This window comes from Equus caballus, chromosome 10, assembly GCF_041296265.1.
Source record: "Equus caballus isolate H_3958 breed thoroughbred chromosome 10, TB-T2T, whole genome shotgun sequence".
Lineage (NCBI taxonomy): Eukaryota > Metazoa > Chordata > Mammalia > Perissodactyla > Equidae > Equus > Equus caballus.
In genome coordinates, this window is record NC_091693.1 from 25,611,851 (window position 1) to 25,638,957 (window position 27,107).

General features: G+C 53.4%; 1 protein-coding gene across 6 annotated transcripts in view; it reads right to left on the reverse strand.

Annotated features, from left to right (window-relative positions):
* Positions 1-14,240: 14,240 nt before the first annotated feature.
* The window catches only part of ZNF787 (zinc finger protein 787), a 30,227-nt gene continuing 17,360 nt past the window's right edge, over positions 14,241-27,107 (reverse strand). For 3 of the 6 annotated variants that reach the window (XM_070224957.1, XM_023651504.2, XM_070224958.1), the window contains one exon: positions 14,801-16,007. In XM_070224957.1, the coding sequence (XP_070081058.1) occupies positions 14,944-16,007 (1,064 nt within the window). In that variant the 3' untranslated portion in view covers positions 14,801-14,943. Of the gene's footprint in view, positions 16,008-21,010; positions 21,148-27,107 lie in introns of those variants that run through there. The other 3 variants (XM_070224960.1, XM_023651503.2, XM_070224956.1) reach the window with 3 other exon arrangements.

Below are 27,107 nucleotides of genomic sequence, written 5' to 3' on the forward strand. Positions count from 1 at the left end.
ATAACCATCTGACATACAGACCAGGTGAGGCAGCCACCATTGATGCTTATGTCAAATACTAATAAAGCATTACTATTTTAGTCTTTTTAGATAATTCACCTTATATCTTATATAGCTAAAAATACATGCTGCCTTCCTTCTGTGTCCAATGGAGCATCTTGAGCAATGCCCACCGCCTGACCCCCCGATAGTATGTGTACCCCATTTAGGAAAATTACTGCCTAAAAATGAAGGCAACAAGTTTTTGATTCAAACCTGTGATAGCATCCTGGCTTTTCTACTAAATGATTTCTTGTGACACTAGACAATGTCAGCTTCCGTTGGCTTTTGTTTCCTTCTCTGTAAAATTAAAAAAAAAAAATAGTACCTACCTCTTGTGGTTGGTTTGAGGAGAAGATGACTTATTGAGAAAGCTCTTGAAGCAGCTGGAACTTCGCTCATTCCACCAATGCTTATTAAGTAGCTACTTGCGTTAGTTATCTATAGCTGTTCATGAGATAACCACAGACTTAGCAGCTTGAAACACACATCATCTCGCGGTTTCTGTGGTCAGGAGTCCAGATATGGCTTAGCTGAGCCTCTGCCTCAGGGTCTCACGAGGTCACAAGGTGTCAGGTGGGGCTGTGGTCTTATCTGAGACTCGACCAGGGAAGGAACATCTGCCAAACTCAAGTGGTTCCTGGAAGCGTTCCTTTCTTTGCAGGCTGCTGGGCTGAGGACCTCAGCTTCTTATTGGCTGTCAGCCAGAAGGCATTCCCAGCCACTTGTCACATGACCACAGCAGGTCACTTCTTCAAAGCCAGCAAGAGAGAGAGTCTGTCTGCAAAACAGACTTACAATTTCATGTTATCACAGACGTGAGATCCCATCAACTTTGCCATATTCTATTTGGCTACAAGTCACAAGTCCTGCCCACATGCAAGGGGAGGAGGTCCCACAAGGGTGTGAACACCAGGAGGAAGGGATCATGGGCCGCCCTATAGTCTGTCCCATACACTACTCTCTGCCAGGGGCGGAGGAGCCACTCTTGACTCACTTCTGCATGTTGGAAAGGGCAGCGTTATGTCTTTCTCTTGCGCCCTTCAGCCTTCTCCAAGCGTAGAGAAGGAGGGATTTACCTAGTTCATAAGACCAGGAGGCAGAAACTGGACCTGTGTGGCTTAGCCCCTTTGGGCGCTCTTTCCAAGCAGCCAAAGGTTTGCATGCCCTCTTTCGTCCTCCATGCAGCAATCTTCCGGGGCTGAAGGACCTGGATGATGGTGAAGTGTTAGGAAGCTGCATATGCAGGCCATTGGACTGATGGAGCTTTGAGTAATAGAGGTGATAACCTGATTTATATCTAACTCATTTCTCATTTGATTCCGAGTTCCAAAAGGAGAGGATGAAATGGTGGTGGTTCTTTAAAATCCCCAGCCCCTGTGTGCTGGCCACTGGTCTGGGGCTGACGGTTCAACCACAAACAAGACGGACAAGATCCCCACTCTCTCCAAGCTTATTGCATTCCGGCAGGGCGACAAATGCAAGAGCCGTGAATGTCTGGACAGTCAATCCTATAAGGAAAACAGCCCAAGACGTGTTAGCAAGAGAATGGGACGGCTGTTTTTGACTTTGGAGCCCAAGAAGGCCACTTTTTTTCTGCACTGTTTGTATTTTTTTTTTAAGTCAGGTTTGGTGTATGACTTACATACAGTAGAAATTTCCTCCTCCTTAGTGTAATGATCTGTGTTGACAAATACTTGGACAGCCATCCTCAAAATATATAGAACAGTTCATCTTCCCAAAAAAGTCCCTTCGTGCCTGTTTGCAGCCACTTCCTCCCTTACTCTTATTCCCTGGCGACTGCTGGCCTGGACAAGGCCACTCTTAAGGAGCGTGATGGTTAACTTCATGCTTCCACTTGACTGGAATGTGGGGCACACAGATATTTGGCTAAGCATTTCTGGGTGTGTCTGGGAGGGTGTTTCTGGATGAAATTAGCATTTGAATCAGTGGACTGGTAAAGTGGTTTGCCTCCCCAGTGTGGGTGGGCATCCTCCAACCCGTGAAGCGCCTGGGTAGAACAAAAAGGCGGAGGAAGGAAGAATTCGGCCTTCCTGACTGACTGTTGAGCTAAGGTACTGATCTTCTCCCGGCTCGGTGCTCCTGGTTCTCAAGCTGTCAGACCCAGCGGGGAATCTACACCGTCAGCTCCCCTGGTCTCCAGGCCTGAGGACTCAGACCGAACCTCCCCAGCAGCTCTCCTGAGTCTCAAGCTTGCAGGTGGCAAATCATAGGACTTCTCTGCCTCCACAATTGCTCATAATAAATAATTCTTCATAGTAAACACACATGCACATATATGAAGAGATTTTATGACATTTTATTACGTAGTTTATTATATATTTTGTTGGTTCTGTTTTTCTAGAGAATCCTAACACAAGGAGTAATGTTTAGGCAGAAACCTGAATATCAAGAAGCTGCTCACCATGCAGCACTCTCAGGAGGGGTTTTTGGGCCCAGGGACAGCTGGTGCAAAGGCCCTGAGGTCAGAGCCAGTATATAAGAAGGATGGGACACAGTGGCATGTGGTCAGGGAGGGGTGCGACCCAGATCCTGTAAGGACAGGCGAGGCCAGTTCAAGGACCCTGGGTGTTATTCTGAGCATAGTGGGAAGTCACTATCAGGCTTTCAGCCTGACAGCAAACTGACCAGATCCAGGGAACCTCAGTGCCCCCCACCACGGGAACAGGAGTCCTTTACCTTGGCAGCCAAAACCGACTTCTGAAAGTAACAGGGGTTCTCAGATTATCTCCCAAACAGCTGATATTTATATTCAAAGAGCCTGGTCCTCACATCCTGATTGTTCATTCTCCGCGTGCACGTTTATTTTTATATTTGCACCATGGAATGCAAAGCAGCTAGAGGGCAAGGACCCTCTTCTGAATCACGACCCTTGATGAATCCAGCGGTATTGCCCTGACCTTGTAAATCTGGCCGGGGGCTGGGGGATGCTGCCTCCTTGCTGACTCTGGAAACTTCACTTGTCATTTTCTCCACTGGGACGTTTTCCTCATGTCATATGATACAGACTCCACCTCTACCCGCCCTGCCACACTCTGCAGATGGGTAAAACGGGATGTGTGTGTGCGGTGGGTGAAGCCACATCAATTCTGATACTTTCAACGACAAATAACACAACCCCTGACCTGCAGGCACTGAATAGAAGTTTCCCTTCTCACACAGTAACGAGTCCGTGGGTGGGTAATTCCAGGTTTAGTTAATTCAGCAGCCCTGGGAGGCCAGGATTCTGACCCCACCTCTCGCAATTCCCTTGGACTTCCCCTGATGCTCACTAGGTGGCAGTAGAGTGTCATCCTTGTCTTCATTTATGCGCAGATGGAGAAGAAAGGATCCGCTCCCATGTCTGTGGCAGGTTTTCCATCCTCAGTGCTGCTGACCTGGGGCCGAGTAATCTTTTGCTGTGGGGGAAGGGGCTATCCTATGCATTGTAGCATGTTGAGCAGCATCCCTGGCTTCTACCCACTGGATGACAGTAGCACCCCCGGGCTCCCACTTGTGACAACTAAAAGTGGCTCCAGACATTGCCAGATGTTACGTGCAGGATACAATTGCCTCTGCCTGAGATCCATGGCTCTGCATTAAGTGGGGAAAGCTCCCTCAGAAGCACCCCCGGGGCTTTCCCCATCCCCTACTGAACGGGACTGGTTCACAGGCAATCCCATAGCAGCACGTGGCCACTCTTTGTTTCTTCTGTAGGAAAGGGACAGCTGTTTAGTAGACACCCAAGAACTGCCAAAACCTGGAAGCAACCAAGATGCCCTTCAGGAGCTGAATGGAGAAATAAACTGTGGTTCATCCAGACAATGAAATATTCAGCACTAAAAAGAAACAAGCTGGGAGCCACCGGTGGCATAGGATTATGTGCGAGTGCTCCAGTTCGGCAGCCAGGGTTTGCTGGTTCAGATCCCGGGTGCGGACATATGCACTGCTTATCAAGCTATGCTGTGGTAGGCATCCCACAACTAAAGTAGAGGAACATGGGCACGGATGTTAGCTCAGGGCCAGTCTTCCTCAGCAAAAAGAGGAGGATTGGCAGAGGATGTTAGCTCAGGCCTAGTCTTCCTCAAAAACAAAGAAAAGAAAAGAAATGAGCTATTAGGCCATGAAAAGACATCAAGGAAACTTAAATGCATATTACTATGTCAAAGAAGCCAATATGAAAAGTCTACATACTGTAGGATTCTGACTCATTCTGGAAAAGGAAAAATTATGGAAACAATAAAAAGATCAGTTGGTGCCAGAGGTTGGAGAGGAAGAGGGAATGAATGAACAGGCGAGCACAGAGGATTTTTAGGACGGTGAATGATACATAATGGCCAATACATGTCATTATACATTTGTCCAAACCCACAGAATGTACGACACCAAGAACGAACCCTACAATGCAAATTCTGTGTAAGAAAAGCTTTTAACAATTATTTCCATAGCTGTCAATATCTTTGCACTTTTGATAATAAGCTCTGTAAACTAAAAAAAAAAAATGGTGAACCCTAAGGTAGACTATGGACTTTGGGTGATGATGACATGTCAGCGCAGGTTCATCAATGTAACAAGGGCGCCAGTCTGGTGGGGGTGTGGAGAAGGAGGAGGCTGGGCATGTGTAGGGGCAGCAGGTATACCAGGAATCTCTGTACTTTTTTCTCAATTTTACTGTGAACTTAAAAGTACTCTGAAAAAAATAAAGTATTTTAAAAAAGAAAAGAGTATAACTGCAGGGGTTTAAATTTTGGTGAAAACCAAGTCGGGTTGGGAGTGGACCCCTCCTTAATTTCTATGGCCTGAGAATGCCTGTGTCAATCAAATTATTTTTCTTCATTTTTTGCCCCAGATTATTAGGGACCATGATTAAAAGCTGAGAGGGAGGGGAGAGAGAAGAATTCAGAGAGCAATTTAAAAAAAAAAAAAACCTCCTTCCGCAACTGTTATGAACTGAATGTTGGTGTCCCAGCAAAAACTCATATGTTGGGGCCAGCCCAGTGGCGCAGGGGTTCGCACACTCTGCTTCGGTGGTCCGGGTTCGCCAGTTCGGATCCCAGGCACAGACCTATGCACTGCTTGGCAAGCCATGCTGTGGCAGGCGTCCCACATATAAAGTAGAGGAAGATGGGCACGGATGTTAGTTCAGGGCTAATCTTCCTCAAAAATAAAATCCACATGTTGAAACCCTACTCCTAAGATGATGGTATTAGGAGGTGGGGCCTTTGGGAGGCGATTAGGATTAGATGAGGTCATGACGAGATCATTTATACTTTTTATAAAGTAGAAAAAAATAGTATGGTCTAGGATATTGTTTTAATTTTTTGATTAAAAAAACAATTTAACAAGTGAAAAAATTAGTTAATTTTATGTTTGTGCATTTTACCTCAATAAGCAACAAAAACAAACTCTAACTCAGACCCTGCGTTTGAGTAATACGCCATATACTAGTCATGCGTCGCTTAGCGACAGGGCTTCGTTCTGAGAAAGGCATCATTAGATGATTTTGTCGTTGTGTGAACATCACAGAGTGCACTTGCACAAATCTGGGTGGTATGGCCGGCTACACACCCAGGCTTTGTGGTACTAATCTTATGGGACTACCGTCAAACATGCGGTCCATCACTGACCAAAAAGTTGTTGGGCAGCGTGTGACTGTAAGATACTCTACTGCCCCTCATCCCAAAGTGTATCTTTTCATTATTTCGTGGACACTGCTGTTCTCAGAAATCCACATGGTAGGTGTTGGCTCCATGGTCGAGTGGTTAGGTTCGCTCCCTCCACTTCCACTGGCCTGGGTTTTTGCTGGTTTGGATCCTGGGCGCAGACATGGCACCACTCATCAAGCCATGCTGAGGCGGCGTCCCACATGGCACAGCTAGAAAGACCCACAACTGAAAATATACAACTATGTACCAGGGGACTTTGGGGAGAAAAAGGAAAAGTAAAATCTTTTAAAAAAAAAAAATCCGGATGGTGGCAGCAGAGACAATGTTTTCCTAGCGGGCCCCAGAGGAGGCTCCAGAATGGGATGATCCAGCTTACCAGGTTGCAGGGAGCGTTTCTGCTCTGCACCGATCACAGAGTCGACACACAGAAGGCTATCGCGAAACTGTTCTGGGTTTATCCACAGCAGGGAATGAAGCTAAGGAGAGGGAGGGGCTGCTGAGGTCCAGGACCAAGGGGCGGGATGGAAGAAGCTGCCGAATGAGACGGGGTCCTGGGCCGTGTTTCCATCCCATTGGGAACCACAATCCATCAACAGATCTTGGGCGAGTGGCTTCACTTAACCAATTAACACAGTCCAGTCACATCTATCCAGCCTCTAGCAGAATCCAGGGGCTGAATCCCTGCAGTACTGTGTCTCCTTGTAAATCTTTGAAGTGTGGCCTCACCTTTCTGAGGCTGCTTCTCCCTCTGTCAAGTGGAGGAAATAGTTGCTACTTCATAGTGTGTGGATTAGACAAGATAATATCCATCAGACGCTGGGCACATAGCAGGTGCACATTAAGTTGGATCTCCCTTCCCAGAGTCTCTCAGATACCGGCCATCTCAAAACCCTCACTCGTGTGTCCCCTCACTGCCAAAGGCACATGGAGGTACTCACTTCGTACACTGTTGGGGACACAATCAATCAGTCTCGCCTCTGGAGAGAGACCTTATCTGTCAGAATTCAAATACAGATCCCCCTCCATGCGGCTCCCAGATGCCAGGATAAGAAGGAAGAGTTTTTTTGTATAAATGCCGAATAAAGAGTCTTGTTGTTACAGTAGCAGAAGGCAAGAAACAATCTGTGCATAGGACTGGGACTAGATAAATAAGACGTTATATCCACAAGGAAATGTTTTGAAAATATTAAAAGGAATAAGATGATGTATATGGGCCTCTTGGGAAAAATCTTGGATAAATAGGTGAAGAGATGATAGATACATACATATATACACACAAAGATACAAGGATAAATGATAGATACATACATACATTATAGATACATACATACATAGGCAAATGGCAGAATAATGTGCATGGTATGCTCCCATTGGACAAATTAATTTTAAAAGGCACTTGTATATTCACTGAGTATCTCAAAGTATAATGTAGGGAGAGGAATGAGGAATCTGGGAATTGGTATAAAAGAGACTCAATAAGTAACCTTTTCCTCCAAATATCTATTCCTCTTTTTAAAAATCTTGTGACCAAACATATGGATTTCTGACCCAAATTCCCCTAGCATAGCCCCCGTTGATCATAATGACTTTATCCATCAAAATAGTCTTTTGCTTTGCTAGCTGGTGGCCACATCCATTTCACAAGTACTCCATGAAGTATAGACCAGTGCGAGTGTGGGCATTCTAATCTGACCATTAAGCTCTGCTAATTACTGGCTGAGAAAGCCTGGGGAAAACTCTTCAGCTCCCCAGCCTCTGTTTCCTCATCTGTAAAATGCGGTAACACCTCCTCATGAGATGGTTGGGGGCTTTAGAAGGTGACGCTTGTGGATGAAGCTGAGCGCCATCACCGGAGACCCAGCTGTGGGGTTCTGTCCATGGTACTGAAGGACTTGCCCCAGAGGCCTGGGAAGGTGGGAGATTTGCGCATGAAGGTAGCAGAGGAGGTGAAATCAATGAGGCCAGAAACAACCCCCTCCCTACCCACAACTTCTTTGAGAGGTAAGTGGAAGGGCAAAGATGAGTGGATGTATAATACACACACACAAATACACAAACACACAGAGGCACATATACACACACAGATACAGACACAGACACATACACAGAGACATACATGCACATATAACATGCACACAAAGATACACACAGACACACTGAGATACAGAAACACACATGACACACAGACATACAGGGACACACACACAATATTCACTTCTCTAAGGATGGCTTGGGACACACCAGCCCCTAAGATGCTCTATGAATGGAAGATTTCATGATCGAACAAGTTCAGAAAATACTGCATGTTATAACCTACCCCAAACCCCCACCTTTGCAATTAAAGGCTCCTGAAGGGAAACAAACAAACAAAAACACTTGTTTTATCATTTACTCAGTGAATAAAATCTTGACTCAGTGCCTACCACGTACCCAGCAGTGTTCCATGTGATAGAAAATTGGAATCCAGCATTTCCCAAGGTATTTGAACAAGGGACCCTGTTTTCTCCAAGCACCTTATCAATATTCCCTGGAACCCATATTCTCCAGGGCATGCTTTGGGAAATGGGGTGTCAAGAGTTTAGCTAAGCTACTCTGTGGTTTTGCTGCCTTGGCATCCATTTTATTTGGCCAAGTGCCTTGTAGGGGCCTGAGCTGACAGCGGCCCCCTCATATAAGCACATGCACTACACAGAGGTTCCAAGAGTGACAAGCAAATGTAAATTCCTGCTATGACTCCCTGCTTGACACCCTTGTGAGCAAGTCTCCCCCTCCTCCCAGTGCCTGTATGCCCTATCCTCCCCCTAGATGAGACCCCCCATGGGGCTCACCAAAACCTCATTCTTTTGGTTTGAATTGGCCAATCCAGCCCTAGCCCAGGAACCCCAAAGCACTCCACCCGTGGACCCTAAAAAGGCATGTGCCCCAGGTCCTGCCTCTCTGCACTCTACCTTGACCTCCCGTGTGGCCCCTCAAGGCATGCTGGGACTTCCTCCAGGACCTGTGAGTCATAAACTTCTCTGTTTCCATTTCTCTTGTGGTCTTGTTGAGCCATGACTCACCATCCAGCACCCTGTGCTCCACTTAACATGTGTTCGTTTAACAGAGTCGACGTGAGGAGATATGGAAGACACCTCAGATAAACACTGCATTCAGAATGGGAAGAGAGTTGGGTGGAGAATCCCCTCTTGTCTCCCTCTCTCTTGTCCATGTCTGTCTGGCTTCCACTCCCTTGAGACCCCACCTCTCCAGATGACTGCCCGTTTCACCTTCCCCACCCCCAGGACTTTCACCACATCGATCCCTGACTGTATGTCACTCCCCTCCCACCTCACATATTAGAGGGTGAGTTCTGGGGGGCAGACCACGCCTGTCGTGTTCACCGTTGCATCCCCAGGGCTTGCCAGGGTCCCTGGCACATAGTCGCGTTCAATAAACATGAACGAGGATGTGGCCAGTGGACACAATGGAAAGAGCATGAACTTTGGGACTTTGGGTTCAGATCTCAGTTCTACCACTCTACAAACGGTGCTCTTGGGCGAATTGCATCATCTCCTTGTACTAATTTCATCACCAGCAAAGAAGGATTATTGCTAGAGACAAGGGGCTGTTGTGGGGGCCAGAATAAGTAAGGGAATGAGGAAGCCAGCACAGTGCCTTGCGCCAAATCAAGGACTAAATAAATGGTAGGGAGCATAATTCCTACCACCAAAATCGCCATGCGTTCAGCAGAATGGAAAGGTCGCCAATGTGGCTTGCCCTCGATTTATTCATCTTTGCGATGGCTGGATAGCTGCAGTATAGGCTCGTTATGAGGACTACATGCAGCTGCCATGAGAAGAGAACATGCATTTCTCTTTTTACCCGAGCACCCAAAGCAGTGCCTGGCGGTATCCAATGAATATTTGCTGGATGAATAAGTGAAGGGGAAAGTGAATGAATGCATGTGTACACGAATAAATGGATAAAACGCTCAATGTGGCGTGAATGCAGATGTCAAGTGCCTGGCCTGGCATAGGCTGGTGTGTTTCCAGCGCCATCCACCAGGTTGACCCAGATTCCAGTGCTTGCTATACGTGCGCATGGTGGAGCCCTGCTGCAGGGGCACTGGATGAGAACCCCGGGGAAGGTCCATGGGGATTGCTCAGCAATGCCCCCTACATCCTCTGTCCATCAAAGCTCAAGAACAGCAGGCCCCAACGCAGAGCAACTGCTCCCTTCTTTTCTCTCCCTTCCCAGTGGAGAAAGAACTGTCCGGGCTTACCTCTCCATCTTGAGTTTATTCTGGAGCAGGCGCCTTCCACACCAGGGCAGTCATCAAATTCACCTGAAAAGCTCATTAACAGGCATGTTCCCAGCTTCCACCCTCAACTTAGAGAATCAGAATGCAGGCGACAGAGTCCACCCGGGAACCTGCATTTTCACAAGTTCTTGAGGGATGATCGGAGACATTCTTTATTGACCTGGTTCATTGGCAGACCTCTTGGGCATCGTGGGCCACTCCAGCATTCCCCAGTTGCAATCAGGAGTGTTTATCCCACAGGCAGCTCTGTCCTACAGTTTGCCCTCCAGAACCAACTCTACCAGCTGAGGGGAAACCTAAAACGTAGTGGGTCTATAAGTTGTAAAGACCCAGTTGGAGGTCCTGTAACCAAACATAATAGAGGTCCCTACCTCTGGGTTTCAGGTGTACGTCCAACTCTGAAGGTAACACACACACACACACACACACCCCTCCAGCCAACTGTCTCCTGCAACATGAAGCCCCAGTGTTGCCAGAACTTCTCATTGTCCCAAGACAAGCCAGAAATCTGGATTTTTTTAATGTAACATCTTCCAATTTAAAATTCCGGGGGCCGGCCTGGTGGCATAGAGGTTAAGTTTGCACACTCCACTTTGGCAGCCCAGGGTTCGCCAGTTCGGATCCTGGGTGCGGACCCACACACTGCTCACCAAGCCGTCCTGTAGCCGTGGCCCACACAGAACTAGAATGACTTACAACTAGGATATTCAACTATGTATTAGGGCTTTGGGGAGGAAAAAATAAAATAAAATTCTGGCTCAAGATCATGAAAAGCAGACAAAGCTTACTGATGTGGGCGTCCAAAACTTTAATTCTCTCTTTATTTTTTTTCAGCTTTATTGAGGTGTCATTGAGAAACTGTAAGATATTTAAAGTGTACATCACGGTGAGTGGATATATGTATACAGTGTGCAATGATTCCCCCATCTAGTTAACAACTAACACAGCCATCACCTCACATATTTATTTTATTGACTTTGTTTTTTTGGTGAGAACTTAATTCTCTTTAATCAATGCTAAAGAGAGAATTGGAAACAGGAGCCCTACACACCAAAACTGGCCACAGACGTGTTTAGGGTGGTTTACTCAGGGCTTTAAAATGTTTTTGAGTCAGTTGCCAACCTTAAAAAAAAATGGGGATTTTCCATTTTAAAAAATCCTAATTTCTGATCTCTCCTGGAGAATCAGAAGACCTAGCAGGGCCGGGTCCGCAGTCCGTGGGGCAGAGCCGGCTGAGCCGAGCAGCAGCTGCCCGCTGCAGACTGACCGCTCGCTCGTCTCCGTCCTCCGCCTGGCCCCTGGGAGAACCTGAGCTTGAGGTTCACAGGTGAAGCTGGTAGGAGGCCAGGAGGACACAAACACTGTGGCACCAGCACGAGATGAAGCCGGGAAATCAGTCATGTGGCAGAGGGGCCAGAAACACAGCTTTGCCGCAGGAAAGAACGGGGAGTGTTCACACAGTGAGAAGAGAAAGCTGTCAAGGGCTGTAGACGCTTCTTGAGTTTAATTCGGTTGTTCTCAGCGGCGGTAATTTTGCTCCCTACCCAGGGGACATTGGACAATGTCTAGAGACATGTTTCGTTGTCTCTGTTGGGGAGGGGGGCTATTGGCATCTAGCGGGTGGAGGCCAGGGATGCTCAACATCCCACAGTGCACAGGACAGCCGCCACACCAAAGAACGATCCAGCCCCAAATGTCAATAGTGCTGAAGGTGAGAGAGCCTGGTCACCCTCGTGCAGGGCGTCGGTTCTCCACGTGGGCGTACCCACACCGCTGTTAACGTCTGACAGTATGTGTGTGTGAAGCAAATGAACAAGGGTGATGTGGATGAGCACAGTTTCCTGGGATGAAGAGACATTGAATTGGCACCTTGCAACACAGCAAAGGCTGGCTGGGCAGCCCTGCGTGGGGACCGAAAGGTCGGGAGTTCAGAGTTTAGATCCCAGCTCCACATACGAGCTGTGTGACTTGGGGCAATTTAATTAACCTCTCTGTTGCTTGGTTTCCCCATGCATAAATGGAGACAGATAGTAAAAGTTGGGAAGGGCTGAGAACAGAGCCTCACAAATGGTAAGTGCTCCCAGAGCGTGAACTATTATCATTGTGTATAATTGTGACATTGTGGGTAAACGGGTGTATCTACGGTCTCACTCCAGTCTTTCTGGAAAGCATCAGGACATCAGTAATGATAAGACTAACTAACAATCACTAAGGGACATTTGTCTAACTACATGGTCATGTTAGCTCATTGAATTCTGTATTGTTTATTAAGCAAAGTAAACCCCTATATTAACTGAGGTAAACTGAGGCTCAGAGAGGGTGAGCAGCGCTCCCTGGTAAAGCCAAGATTTGAGCCCCCCGCTCCTCTACACTGCATTACACTCCCTCCTGGGAGAGGCATTAGCCATCAGTGACTGAGCACCAGGCACGCACAGATACCCCCGGGTAGCCCTTGAAACTGTCACAAGAGACGGGAAAGCTCTTCTTTGCACAGAGGAACCAAGGGTCAGAGGGGTTAGTTTGCTTGCCTGGGGTCACTCAGCCTAAACGAGGCAGAGTGGAAATTGGCCCTAAATTTTCCTTGCTCCAGGTGTCAGCTCCTGCCACCGCCTCCTGAGGCAGGGAGAGGATGTGGCAGGTGTGAGCAGACTCCATCGGGAGCTGGTGCAGGAAACCCAACCGCTGGCTCCTAAGTGACAGGGCACCTCCCCGACACCCAGGCTCCCACAACTCCTCCTCCTCCTCCCTCCCTCCCCCACCTCCAACAGTGCCCAAGGTCAGTGCTGGACACAGGGGACCTGTGGGCATTGGGCAATGCCTCTGCTTACCGTGCCCTCTCTGCACAGTTTTGCCCCTTCCTCCCTCCCTCCTTTAAAGTGATCTGAGACCTCAGAATCAACTGAACCACGTCAACCAATTTCCAAGCCAGGCGATGGCCACTTGAGAACGTGCTTTTCTGACCTAGTCAGGCCCAAGACGCTCTAATAAATCCTCCCAGGGAGTCACGCCCCCGCCTGCCAGGTGGCCATCCATCTGTGACCTTGGTTTTGAGCCTCGAATTCTCCAGGTGATAACCTGAGGCTCCCAGGTGGGGAGGGTAATCTGCTCAAGGACAGCAGAGCACAGACAGCAGATTCAGGGCTCCAACTGGAAATCTCGCTTCCTCCTCTGACTGCCCCTCTGCCACTAACCCCTCTCTCTTTTTCTGCGGAGGTGAAGGGAACACAAGGTCCCCTCCTCCAACCTCCTTCTGCAGAATCATGGCTGTTTAGCCAGGTTGAAAATGCGTACCCCTTGGCAGGGCTCTTTTTCCCATAGGAAAGCCCACCGCAGCCTCCCAAGGCCCCAGGGACACGGTTCCCCAGGACTGGCTGTGGGTCCCAGGAAACTGGCCTCAGAGGGCCCCATCCTGACGGACGCCCCACCAGCAGTGCTCACCTCGCAGGGCTGCTGCAATGACTCTATGGGACCATGTCCACCGGACACATAGCAGTGCCTAGAACACAGGAAGCACTTGACAACTGTCAAAATCCCTGTCCTTGTCCCCTAGCCCCTCAGCTAGCTCCTCCAGTTGGACCCCTGCAGCAGAGACAACTATCTGCCCCCGAAAGTCCCTCTTCCTCCCTCTCCGGTACAGTTCTGTCGCTGAGAAGTAGCAGCCCTGCCAGAGACGTCTCAAGCCGCTCTGCAGTGAGATGTGACCCTGAGACAGCCCACCCCCTTGGTGGGATGTGAGCAGGAGCGATGTGTGCATTTCCAGGCCAGTCTTCCAGGAACCTGGATGCTGGAAGGGGCCTCAGGGGCTGGTGGAACAAGCCACAGATAGGAGTGTGGGCTCCTCACTCACTGTGTGGAGGAAAGCTACCTGCCACTGTCCCGTGAGCCAGGAAGCACCCGTGTTAAGCTCTTGACGCTGTGGGGTGCCCTTGAACAGCAACAGTAAGCTGGCCTTACTCTAAACCACCGGCCCCAGTTCCTCGCAAGCCTGGACACGTGATGGCCACCTCTGCGGCAGCCCAGAACCTGGGCCGGTGACCTGGTCAGGTCACTCTTCCGGGACAACAGCTCAGTCTGCACCCAGGCACGAGCGCGGCCTGACTCAGCCGCTGGGGCCGCTGCCTCTCTTGGTGGGCCTAGCCCTTGGCCCGCGTCCCCTCGAAGCACCTGCTGCGTGGAAATCCCTCCGTTTATGCGCCTGCCCATCTCCCTCGAACTCAAGAACCACGCACAACAGGGACAATCGGATAGTGCCATTTATTGCCCCCGGCACCCCTCCTTCTACCACGCCCAGGCCAGCAAATAGAGGCGGGCACCCCATTCTCTGCGGGGTACGCCTGTAACAGGGGCGAGTTCTGCTCCATCACTGCTCCCCTACCCCAGATCCAGGAGGAGGAGGAAGGGCTTGGGCGAAGAGAAACGAAGGGACTCGCGGGGAAGAGAAAACATAATGGGTGGGAGGGGTCAGGGGGCGGGTAGGATTAAAAGAAAACTCTAAAAGAGGAAGGGACCCCTCTTTCCCTTCCCTCCCTGGGGCCCCTCTAAATGGAAAGGGCCCGATTTCGCTCCATCCTTGCAACTCCCCCAGCCGGTGGGGGAAGAGAAAGAGGACAAGTGGGCTTTCGCTCGTGGGTTTTGTCGTGTCTTGGTCTCTAGTTGTCACACATTGTCTATCTCGGGCTCGGCCGAGAACCTACAAGGGGCAGGCCAAGCGCAGGGCGGGGCCGGGACGCGGGCGGGCGTGGCCTGGGCGCCAAGGGAGCTGCGCGGCGCCCCTCCCCAGGCCCACCCGGCCCCGCGGACCGCGCGCCCCGGGGAAGGGAAGGAGCCCGCACGCCGCCGCCGGCCCGCGGCACCCCCCGTCCGTGTCTCCCCGGGTCTCTGGGTCCTGCCGTCGTCCCCGCCAAGCCCGAGGGGCCCTGCCCCCCCGGGCCCCCGCCCCTACCGGCCCTCCCCGCCGCGGCACTCGCTGCACCGGCCACCCGCCTCGTCGTCGTCCTCGTCCTCCCCGCCGGCCCGGTAGTAGCTCTGTCCGCAGCCGCTGCAGACCGAAGGTGCGCCCACGGCGTGGACCTTCTTGTGTCTCCGCAGCGCAGCGCCCTGCACGAAGCCCTCGCCGCACTCCACACAGATGTGCGCCGGCTCCTCGGCCCCCGCCGCCCCGAGCCCGTCCCCGTGCTGGGCGCGCTGGTGGGCCAGGAGCCCGGCCCCGTGCCCGAAGCCCTTCCCACACTCCACGCACACGTACGGCTTGGGGGCCGGCGCGCGCCGCGAGCGGGGCCCCGGCGCCTTGGCCCCCGCGCCCGTCACTGCTGCGGCCGCCGCGGCCCCCTCGCCCGGAGCGCCCACCACGATGATGCCCTCGCCGTCGCCCACCGGGATGGCGATCTCGCCGTCCGCCGCCGCCGCCTCCTCGGGCGCCTTGGCCCGGCGCACGCTGGCCGCCAGCACCTTGGCCGCCACGCCGGGCCCCGACAGCTCAGGGTGCAGCCGCAGGTGGCGCGCCAGGCTCTTGGGCTGGCTGAAGCCGCGGCCGCAGCGCGGGCACACGAAGGGCTTGAGGCCGCTGTGCGAGCGCCGGTGCTTGGCCAGGCTCTTGCTCTGCGTGAAGCTGCGGCCGCAGTCGGGGCAGGCGTAGGGCTTCTCGCCCGTGTGGATGCGCTGGTGCTGCATGAGGTTGGAGCTCCAGCTGAAGCGCTTGCCGCACTCGGAGCACGCGTAGGGCTTCTCGCCCGTGTGGATGCGCCGGTGCTGCACCAGGTGCGAGCTCTGCGAGAAGGTCTTGCCGCAGTCGCTGCAGGCGTTGGGCCGCTCGCCCGTGTGCGTGCGCTGGTGCCGCGTCAGCTTGGACCAGTGGCTGAAGCTCTTGCCGCACTCGTTGCAGATGTAGGGGGCAGGCGGCCGCGGTCGGGGCGGGGGGCCGGCCGGGGGCGCCGACTGGGGTGGGGACAGCTTGGTCGGGGGCCAGCTGGGGACGTCGTCGTCATCCATGATGAGAATGTCCACTGGAAGGCAAGAGGGTGGGAGGGGAGGCGAGTCAGAGAGGCCAGACTCCACAGAGCGCCCCCCCCAGGCGCGAGGGCGGTCTAGGGCCAGCCGCGCTGGGGGCTTCACCGGCTCTTCCCCCTGCTACAGTGCACGGCCTCGGGGAGCTCTCACCTCTGTGCGCCTGCTCAGGCTCCCCTGCGACACCTCGGGGGTGGCGGCTGGGCCGAGTCAGCACCGCGCTCTCTGCACAGACCTGGCCCTCGGCGGATGTATCCTCAGTCTCCATCCCCTTACCCGTCCTATTCGCCACCACTCCCTGGCACTTTACTACACATTCGTCTGCTCACTACCCACTCCTTAGGACTTTCCTTCACGGCCGTCTCCCCCACATCCAGAACAATGCCTGAGACACAGGAGGAACTCCAGAAATGTCTGTTAAATAAAGGAATCAACATAAACGAACGTGGTGAGGGACAGACGTCTAGGGAAGGCTCCTAGGAAGAAATGACACCTGAAACCCAAAGCACCAGGCTGGGGGCTGGGAGGTTCCGGGAGAGGACGACGGCCCAGGCCCACAGGCAAGGGCTCCACTGGCCGGGAGAGGGCGCAGGGCCAGACCTGAATGCACGGCTGGGCGTCAGACCCCAGCCCAGGGACAACGGGCTGCAGCGCCCTGAAGGTGTACAAGCCAGAGTGATGAGGTCACATTTGGGCTCTAGGAAGACTATACTGACTGTAAGGTGGAGCCGAGGAGGAACCCACTGCTTAACGGGATCACAGGCCAGCGGGAGAGTCCTGACCCCACCAAGCGGGAGTGCAACCCCCACACGACGTAGCCTCCACTACAGACGTCCACGCACTGGTCTCTGGTTTTGTGGGTCCTGTCTGCCCAGTGGGGCTGTGCCCTTGCTGTCTGCAAACTGAGGACACCACCACTTCGGGGCTGCCCAACAAAGCCTTTCACACGTCTGCGCCACTTCCTGGCCCTGAGCGGTTTCCCAGGCTAAACGAGAGCCTGCCTCCTCGCCAACTTGCCCAACTCCGAGACTGGACTGTGTGCACCTGCCATGAATTTTGGTCTCCCCATCCCGCTGGGCCTGAACTACAGAAGCAGGTAACTGCAGCCTCAACCCGGGATGCTCGCCTGGCCCCGGCCCCGCCCCTGGGGCCCAGCCCCACCCCTCGGCCTCCGGTCCCGCCCCACCGCCGAGGCCCCTCCCCTAGGACACAGCCCCGCCCCCTCGGTTTCCGCCCCCGCCCCTGGCTCGGGCGCTCCAGGAGAACCCCACAGGTTCGTTTCTCTCCAAGCGTGAACCACCAACAGTCTTCCCACTCCCCCCATCACTAGACCGTAGGCCCCACAGGAGCAGCACACAGCGCTCACGCTGTCCCTGCTATAACGCTGGCAAATGTGCAAAGAAGGGTTGTCATGCACGAGAGCGGCGCTATGAACTTAATAAGCCTCAATGCCTTTAAGTCCCGTGAGGTGGGCGCTATGGAATTCGGGTCTTCACAAGCGAGGACACCGAGGCACTGGGAAGAGGAATCAGCACCTGGAAGCAGCAAAACCGAGGTGTACTTGGGAGTCTGGGTCCCGGACCGGCCACCCGGAGCCCCCCGTCCCACAAAGCACCCACGCTCCTAGGGTAGCACTCCTCCAACCGGCCCTCAGAGCAGCTCTTGTTCGGCCCGGGGCGGAGGGGGCGGGCAGCCCTCCGAGCTTTAACAAGCCCCCCAAGTGACTCGGACGCACCTGAACTTTAGGATCCACTATTCTAAGGCATCTGGCCTGTACTGGAAACGTACTGGGATGTGCAATCATTCGGGGCAGACGAAAAAATCCAGGCAGAAATCCAGGAAGGCACGGGGGAGGGGCTTCTGAAGAAACGGCAGGGAGCCCATTTTGGTGTCAATGTACACCAAGAAACGGAGATGAAAGCACGTTACGTAGAGATGTAGAGACAGCCAAGAGGAAAAGGCTGCGGCCTGGGGAGCTGCCTGCCTTGAGCAGCGTGGCCGGGCAGCAAGGTGGTGGGCTCCGTGGGAAACAGCCCTTCCACCCGGCTCACTCCTAGTGCTGTAGTCCCTTAGTTAAAATAAACATTTCGTTTTCAAACTTGTCAGCAAAGAACGTTTAACCATAGATCATGTGATTCAACTACAGTCAGAGGACACAAATTCTGAATAGAGACCACCAAAACTTGTCAAACACCCGTGACTAAGTCAGGGGCACTGCGGGGGCTGAACCCGCATCCTCAGCTCCGGGAGCAGCGAGCGGCTGAGAGCTGCAACTGGCCAAGCAGGGAGAGGGCTCGTCTGGAATCGGGGAGAGAAAGTCCCCAGGCCTGGAGGCGAGGGGGGCACGACCGGGCGCCCGGTTTTCCCAGCCTCAGGCTGTCTGCCTTTCTGGCGGTGGCCGGTTATCGCACAGACTGCTTATTTTTTCAAGGGAGGAGGCAGGTTCCGCGGCCTCCGCGCGGGTGTGCAGGGATCTGCGCAGGCGCGGTGGGCTCCGGGGCGCACTGGGCTGCGAGTCCGGCCTCGCGCTGACGCCCCGGGCCGGCCGCGGGCCTGGGACCAGGTCAGCAGTCACGAGGGATGTGAGGCTAGCAACTCCGCCGCCTCCCAGTTTATCCTTTCAAAGGACTAAAAAAATTCCCAGAAAGAGAAGAGCAGTGAGCCAGCACAAAGCACTCGGTCAATAAAAATGACATAAATGACTGAGCGCTTCGATGACGTAACAGCTACCCTTCCAGGGACAGGAGGCCCCGTGCTGGTGCGACCCCACAGCAGACACCAACACTGTCCCTCTCGCTGAAGGAGGGCTCAGCTCAGGCCTCGAGGGCGTGCGGGGTCCTGCACCGCTGGGCGGGAAGTGTCCTGCCACCCATGCAGCCGCAGGATCCCCCCTACCCAAGCAGAACCTCTGCGGCCATGGGGACCTGCTGTTTTATTCCACTGTAACTTTTCTGTTGTAAAACACACGGCAGATGCAGAGAACACCACAAGTGGAATGCAGAGCTGAATACAATAATCACAGTAAGATAAGCGATCAGGTCAGGACCCAGGCCTTGGCCGCCCACCAGGAGCTCCTCCACGCCCGTCCCAAGTGCACCACCTCCCGACCCCCCAAGGAACCGCCCTTCGGACTTGTGCAGTAACCATTCCCTCGCATGTCTTCATGGTTGTGTCACCCAAGTGTGCACCCCCAGACACTACAGTTTGGTCCATTATTTTTTAATTCGGTATGTCTTTAATTCTCTTTCGATCCACAAGTCCGTCCATGTCGTGTCGTGTCGTCCTGTGTCCCCCCACCCCGTTTCTTGCCCTTCCTTACAATTTTTCTGTTGAAGAACCCGGGCCACATGGCCTTCTGGCTTTTGCCGACTGCGCACTCCTAGAACGTTCAGCACGTGCCTCTGTCCCCTGTATCTGCTGCCCCTTGGTGACTGGACCCCGAGGCTTGCTCAGGCTCTGCCAGACCCCTGCAGTCATTCTGAAGGTGCCATCCTCTGCTTTCAAGGCACATGACACCTCGTTGTGTCTCTTTCTGTGATGTCAACAGCCAGAGACAGTGCTCAGACCTACTGATTCACTGAGGGGTGCAACATGGGGCTGCTGTTTCCTCTGCATTCAGTAGGGGAATAATTTCCAGACGTGTCATCATCTGCTAGTTGGTACCAGGTGGCAAATCTCATAGTTATGGCAGGACAAATGCTCGTTTCCCTTAGTTGCCTAGTTTTCAAGATAATGAACTGGTTCCCTACTTTCCTCAAAGAAAACCAAATAGTCTTTAGTTTCTTAACATCATTACGAACTTCTGGATTTAAACACACTTGGTGGGTTTCAATCCACTGCCATCACTATGGTTACTGAAGCCAAGTGTCCCATCTTCAGCTAGCGCGAGCCTCTTCCAGTGCCTCCGAGTCCTGCCCAGGACCCTAGTGAACCCTGACAACTTCCCAGCGACCCAGTGTCACAAGGTGCTCCAGGGACCTCCACGTCCTACCCCAGACCCACAACCAGCCACTTCTCCAAGACGCCCTGGTTCCTTTCAGTGGGAAATGAATTTCAAGACCAAAACCTGGAAACGACTTTTTTTTTTTAAAGATAAAATCCCCATAGCCGGCCCAGTGGCACAGCGGTTAAGTTCACACGTTCCACTTCGGCGGCCCGGGGTTCGCCAGTTCAGATCCTGGCTGCGGACAAGGCACCGCTTGGCAAGCCATACTGTGGTAGGTCCGCATATAAAGTGGAGGAAGATGGGCACAGATGTTAGCTCAGGGCTAATCTTCCTAAAAAAAAAAAAAAAAAAAAGTTCCGGGGCCGGCCCTGTGGTGGAGCAGTTAAATTCGCATGCTCTGCTTCAGCGGCCCAGGGTTTCACTGGTTGGAATCCTGGGCGCAGACATGGCACTGCTCATCAGGCCATGCTGAGACAGCGTCCCACGTGCCACAAATAGAAGGACCCATAACTAAAAATACACAAATATGTACTGGGGGACTTTGGGAGAAAAAGGAAAGATAAAATCTTTAAAAAAAAAAAAAAGATAAAATGCCAATGACTTCACACTGACACACCCATACAAATTCAGGTTTTTATTTAGCCTATCCATGGGACATCTGCATCTCCCTTCTTCCAAAGGGGAGGAGAGTGTTTGAATATCCCATAATTATTCATCCGCTGACCCCACAGTGCAGTTTCCAGATAACCATTCTAATTCCACGACGGCCAATTGTGATTCCTGAGCCACAAATAAAGAACTGTCTTGCACACTCCCGCTCCCTCAGACTCACGGCCACGCCCCACCGCCCGGGTGCACAGTCCTGACCTACTTCACCTCTCAGCCTCTCTAAGCCCATCTCAGCTCACCGTCCGCTCTCCCCAGCCATCGTGGCCACCCGAGGCTCACATGCTAACATTGCTCAGCAAGGGCCCACAAGAAAGCCACTGACTAAGCTCCTGCTGTGCCCTTCAGACCTGGAGGTCAGGGTTTCCGAAGATGAGACCCTTGGCTCACCTTTTCTCCTTGGGAATCACGCCTATCACTCCATCTTCTTCCAGCAAAAACTGTTGTGACAAAGGCTGACGGCAACCGCAGCTCCTTTGCCTTACGAGTCATTTGCACTTTTTGCCCAGATGCCCCAAGATTTGCTCCTTTCTCTGATGTCCAGTGACCTGAATGGAGTGCCTTGTTCATCTGAGCTGATATTCTCAGATCTGTGACTTCTCTTTCAATCCCTGTTGTTCAATTTCAGCAGTGTTCTCTGGATTTGTAGTTCTCACTACACATTCTCTTCCTCTGCTCTGGACTTCTCTCAGGATTCCCCTTACTCGTATGCTGGATTTTCTTTGCCTAACTTCAGTATTTTTTTACTCCATTTTAATCTTTCTTCATTTCTTCTTGATTTTAAAATGTCCCAGCTCTTCACCTCCGATTCTTCCTAAGGAATGATGTGCTGTTTTCACTCGAGTCCCTTCTCTTTCCGTCTTCCATTTGAAATGACTTATTTCATATTCCTAATTCTCCACCCCGACTTCTGCCTCCTTCTCTGAGCCATTCTGATTACGTGGCTCTTCACAGGCTGTCATCTCTTGGTCACTCTGAGCAACACTGACCTGTCTCGGGCGTATCTCTGACCGGCCGCCCTGTCTGTGGAGATGCCATTCTGCCCGCTTTGCTGTTCTAGTAATTTTTCTGGGGGGTTGAACTCAGTGTCCTCCTGTGGCTCATTAGTGTGAGTTTCCTGAACTTCCAGGAGGAGGCTGGGTTCCGGGGAGCGTTTCTGACTTCTCAGGGCCCCTCCTCCCACATCCTCACATCATGGTTAACATGTGACCTGCCCTCCCAGGGCTCCTGGCTCTGCGGCCAACCCTGTTTTTATCTGGACCTTTTCTTCCCCTCCTCCCTGTGGTCAAGGACGGGGGCTTGCTCAATCGTTAGTGCCTTCCTGGCAGGCTCTGCTCCACGTGGGTCCTGCCCTGGCAGGGCACTCTACCTGGTTGGTGTCAAGGGCCCATGGGCCCCAGGCCACTCCAGCCCCTCAGACCTTCCTGCTGCCCCTCACCCCCTGCTCCTGGTTGGGACAGAACATCTCCATCTTCAGTGCTGGCCTCAGTGTGACCACCCCCCAGCCTTCCAGGGCACACCTGAGGGTGATTCAGGGCTCTTCCTCGCTCCCCTCCAACCCAACGCCAACACCACACTGGCACGCGGCTGTTGGTTTGTCCCCATCCAGCTGTATCTGGGGCTCACGGGGACAGCTTTGCACCTAAGGGATCTTGTCATCAGTGTGGTCCAGGGGATGTGGGTTTGTCACAGTTGCCGTGTTCCTACATGGGGGTCTGGGAGATTCAGGGGCTGCTGTCGTCCCAGGTTCAGATGGGGCATTTTTGGCGAACTCTCCAGGATGACTCTAAAGCGCACTGGCACGTGAAAGCCAGAGGGAGGCCAGAACCCCATCCCGGGGGGAGTTCCAGGACACCAGCTGAAAACTCTCTTTCTTGTTGGGAGAACTCTCTTCTCAGGCTCAGGACGTCGTCTTTATGTATTCTGTGTTTGGACAGCTTCTCTTTCTGAATGCCCCATAGCTAAGGTTCCAGGACCAGCCTGGATGGCTCTCCCTCTCCACCATGGCAAGACCCCAGTGCCCAACCCACCACCAAGCCTACGCCTCTCTCCATCCCACTCTGGGAACTCCAGGCCAGGGCCATCAGGAGAAGGGGCTCCCTGGAGGCAGCAGGTCGGGAAGCGTTGCCCTGACGCTGGGGCAGAGAGTCTCGCCTCCTTGGGATCATCAATTCGCCCGTGAATCCGTGTAGGAGATTCTGGCTGTCCCCTCCTCCCTACACTGGCTCCTGGCTGCCTCCCCGGGAGTGTGGCCCAGCCTCTCTCTGCCCCAGCACCCTCTGATCAGCATCCCAACCTTGCAGGGTGTCACAAGAATTCCACGGGACGGCACACAGGAAGCGCTTATGGAGCACCAGCCATTGTTAGCAACAGCACTAGCATGGAGAATCTGGATCTCCTTCCCACAAATATTCAAATACATAAAAAAAACTATAAAACTTCTGAGGTCCCACAAACACCCTGGGCAAGCTGATCTCATCTGAAAGAAAAATGGACCTCGTAGTTCTCTGCAGTCTCAGTCACTGAACTGTCTGAGATGCGCCTGCCAGGCAACTGACCATGCCCCCTCCCCGCAAGCAGCAGGCTTCCAACTGTGGGTCAGAGCCCAGCAGTGGGGGTCACCTCGATTCAGTGGGTGGTGACCAGCATTCAGAAGAATGGAACAGAGGATGGGAGGAGAAAAGAAAACATGGCACGTGCTGTCGGTACAGTGAGGACTGTTCTGTGAAACTTTTATTTTGGTCCCATATAAATAAATACATGGGGCTGTGGGTGTGTGCAGGCCTGGGAAGTGGCCATATAAACAACTTCCGGCCTTGACAGCAGTGGGAAGAACATGCCGTGGGTGTTCTAGAGTCAACCGAGCAGAATAGAGGGAGCCGAGGCCTGCCCCAGGTGACAGACAGGGTGGCCCTCTGCACCACGTCTCTCAAGGTGCCTTCCTGTCATTGGGGTGGGGAGGGTCAAACTTTTGGGGGCAGAGAGGACTGGGATCTTCTTCAGACAACGTCTTATGCTGGAGCCCAATTTGCTGGAGCCCACCAAGCCAACTCCTCGTCCAGCCCTGAGGCCCGACCACCTGGCCCAGGGTCTCCAAGAAGACCGAAGCACAGCAATGGGGAAGGAGCCTCAGCCCAGGACAGCCCCCAGCCTGGGGAAAGTGTGCCCACGGCCTCCAGGGAAGGACAACGGGCCCCAGGGCTCAGGGCCCTGTCCCCTACAACGGCCAGAGAAAGCTTTCTAAAGCACTCCTGAGCCCCCGGGACGCCCTTCTCTGTACGGGGGCCACTGCTGGGTGCTGCCCACAGTCAGCCCCAACTCTCCCTCGCCTGAAAACCCCTATCAGGGGGCTGAGCCAGGATAAGCCAGTCATGGTGACCCCCAGGCCACCTCCCTATGTCATGTGTCCCCAGTCTGGCCAGTGAGACCCAAGCTGGGGGCTGACAGAGAGCGAGACGGCCGAAGAGAAGCCCTGCATCCCCCTCCACCCCGCCCTGTCCTTCCTCCAGTTTCCTATGAAGACGTGACCACCGGAGCTGAGGCACCATCTCAGGAGTGTGGGGGCAGCCAGGACGCCACAGAGAAGGCCACCCCGGGCCTGGACATCAGGAGCTCCAGGCAACGGTTGTATTAACCAACCCTGGAATCAGCCCACCTCTGGCAAGCTGCCCCAGAACATTAAACATCCCTGCAGTTGAAGGCACTATCGGGTGGGTTCCCTGCTCCGGGCAGCTGAGGGGGTCCCTGCCGGTCCTGCCACGCTGCCATCTCCTTCCTCAAGCTCTCCAGAGGCCTTGGGGCATGGCCGGCCACTGCCCTCTCCATCCGGTGACCCGCATCTCCTCCAGCTAGCAGCCCCTTCCTCAGCGGAGCCTACCCTGCCCCCAACAAGGTGGGACCCTCTGGTGAGGCAGTCTTCACTGGAATCCCCTCCGTGACCGTGAACGAGTTAGGGCTCCCCACCTGGCTGTGAGTCTCCTCTCCCCGGCCCCTCACTCACAGAGGAGGCGACACGAGGACACCAGAACAGAAGTGGATGACGGGAGGGAGCAGCTCCGGGGAGGAATGCCCCAGGCAGGGCAGGAGCTGAGAGGGTGTGAGGCAGCGCATGCCCAGCCTGCTGAAGACAGGAGCGCATCTCCGTGCTGGGGAAGACGTGCCAGGTGGGCGCAGGCCAGGTGAGCAGTGCAGGCTGCAGGTATCACTTGGGAGTGATCCAAGACTTCACCTCCATTTCACAAGGCTCACGCTGGCAACTGGACAAGGGTGGACGCAGGCAGGTCAGTGCAGCCGGCGATCTGGATACATGACGATGGCCACCACTGGAGCCAAGTGACCACATTCTGGATGCATCTGGAGTGGATGCACTGATGGACCGAAGTCAGGCGTAGGAGGAAGGAGCCCAGGGAGACTCCAGAGACCCCAGGAGACTCCCACATTCTGCCTCCAGGGCTGTCTGTGCTCTCCAGGGTCATCTGTACCACATGGCGGTGACTTGCTGGGGATCAGGTCCACCTTCTCCTCGGAGCTCCAACCGGCACCTCCCGTCTCCACCATCCGAATCCTCTCCTTCCGCCTCAGGCATTCCTCCTCGCAGAGGCAGGGCAAGTGCATCCAGCTGCCCTTCTGCAGGGCCTTGGAGCCGGACTCTCCTCAGCCGGCAGTGCTGGGGGCGGCTGAAGACCAGGCTCCTCCACTGTGCTGGGCTGGCAGCCCCGCAGGTTGACCTTGCTCCATGTGAGTGGCGCTCGCTCGCCAATCGAGGCTGCGATCCTCTCCATGGAGCCCAGGCTGTGCCCCAATGCGCCCCCTCCGCACACCTGCCCTGCCCCGTGGATCCCATGTCCCTCACCAACAGGCCACAGGGAAATGGACTGTGGGAGGACAGGCTGGGCCAAGCCCTGCTGCTCTCCCACCGGACGTCATCTGGGGGTCTCAGGGCAGGAGCCACACTGTCACCTCACAGGAGGCACTGCACATGGGCAGGGCCCGGCAGGGCGGGCCCAGAACAATGGGACACACAGCAGCTTAGAAGCATTCAGGCCACATGGCTCATTAGCTGAATGAAGAGGATGTCACAAGTGACGGCACTGCAGCTGGAGTGGCCAGAGCAGAGATTTCCAACAAATTCCCAGGGGGCAGGAGGGGCTGGGGAGAGCCCGATGGACAAGGAGGACGTGAGAACGCACTTGTACTTTTGAAAGGTTTTACGAGGGGAATGAATTAACAGATGATTTGTAAAATTAACAATTAACTTACTCAAAGGCAAACATCCATTTTGGGGACACTTTAACACAGGCTGGGCGTTAGATGGAACTAAGGAATAACACTTTGTTAGGTGAGGTCAGCATTTTGCAGTTGTTCTTGTTGTATATTAAAGGGTCCTTCTCTGTTAGAGAATTTATGGGTGAAATGATAATGATATAAAGTCTGGGAATTTCTTTAAACACACCAGGGGGGAAAAAAAACCACAATGGGCACAAATGAAGATGACCAGACCAGGAGAGTGCTGCCAATCGCCGAAGCTGGGCCCACGCGGGAGAGAGTCGCCACACTGTTTACTGATGTTTGACGTTTCACAATGAAACAGATTTTAAAGTTGATGTTTAAAAAGGCTAAAAGGCCAAGGAGGCATGATGGAGGAGGAGGGGGGACGCCCAGAGGGTTAACACGGGCAGGGATGGGCGATGGGTCCTCACCACTGAGGCAACGAGGCGCCAAGGGGCTGCACCCAGTGGCTGTGAGCCCTTGGCAAAGCACTCAACCCACGTCTTAGTGTCCTGCTCTGCAACTTGGGCCGCCTCAGGCCTGCCCGCAGAGAGCTTCTCTTCCTTCTCCTTCAGCAGATCTTAGAAATAACCAAGTGGAAGGCGGCTGAGGTGCCTTACAAAATCTACCCCCAACTTCCATCCAGGTCCTCACAACCCTTCTCTTGGACAACGACAGTGTGTTGGCACAGGGGCTGCAAACTCGGTGCCTGTTTTGTAAATAAAGTTTTATTGGCACACGGCCATGCCACCTGTTTCCATACTGCCTGAGGCCGCTCTTGCGTTGCAAGGGCACTCGGCCTGTCAAGCCCCAAACACTTCCCTCCAGCCCTTTTACAGTAGAAACGTCTGCAGACTTCATGCCATCGTGATGCCCACTGTGGAGACACAGCAAAAGCAGCACAAAGGAAAGGCCATCCTTTACTTCTCAGGTGGCCTGTGAAAGCCCTGGGAATGGAGAACGCGGGGGCTAGAGTGGGGTCTGGGCGAGTAAACCTTGGGCCCCTGTGCTCAAAGATGAGTGTTAGTCAACTCAAATAATGCTTTATTATATAAAGCACATCGCCAGTATTTAAAAAAATGAAAGATTTCCCACAAAAACCCAGATACCCAGCTTTCCCCAAAAAATCACACACCCTCCTCTGTAGCCTGTCACTCCCCACACAGTTTGTCCCCAGCCCCAGTGTGCAGGGACCGCCAGCATCTGGGTTTGTCACCAT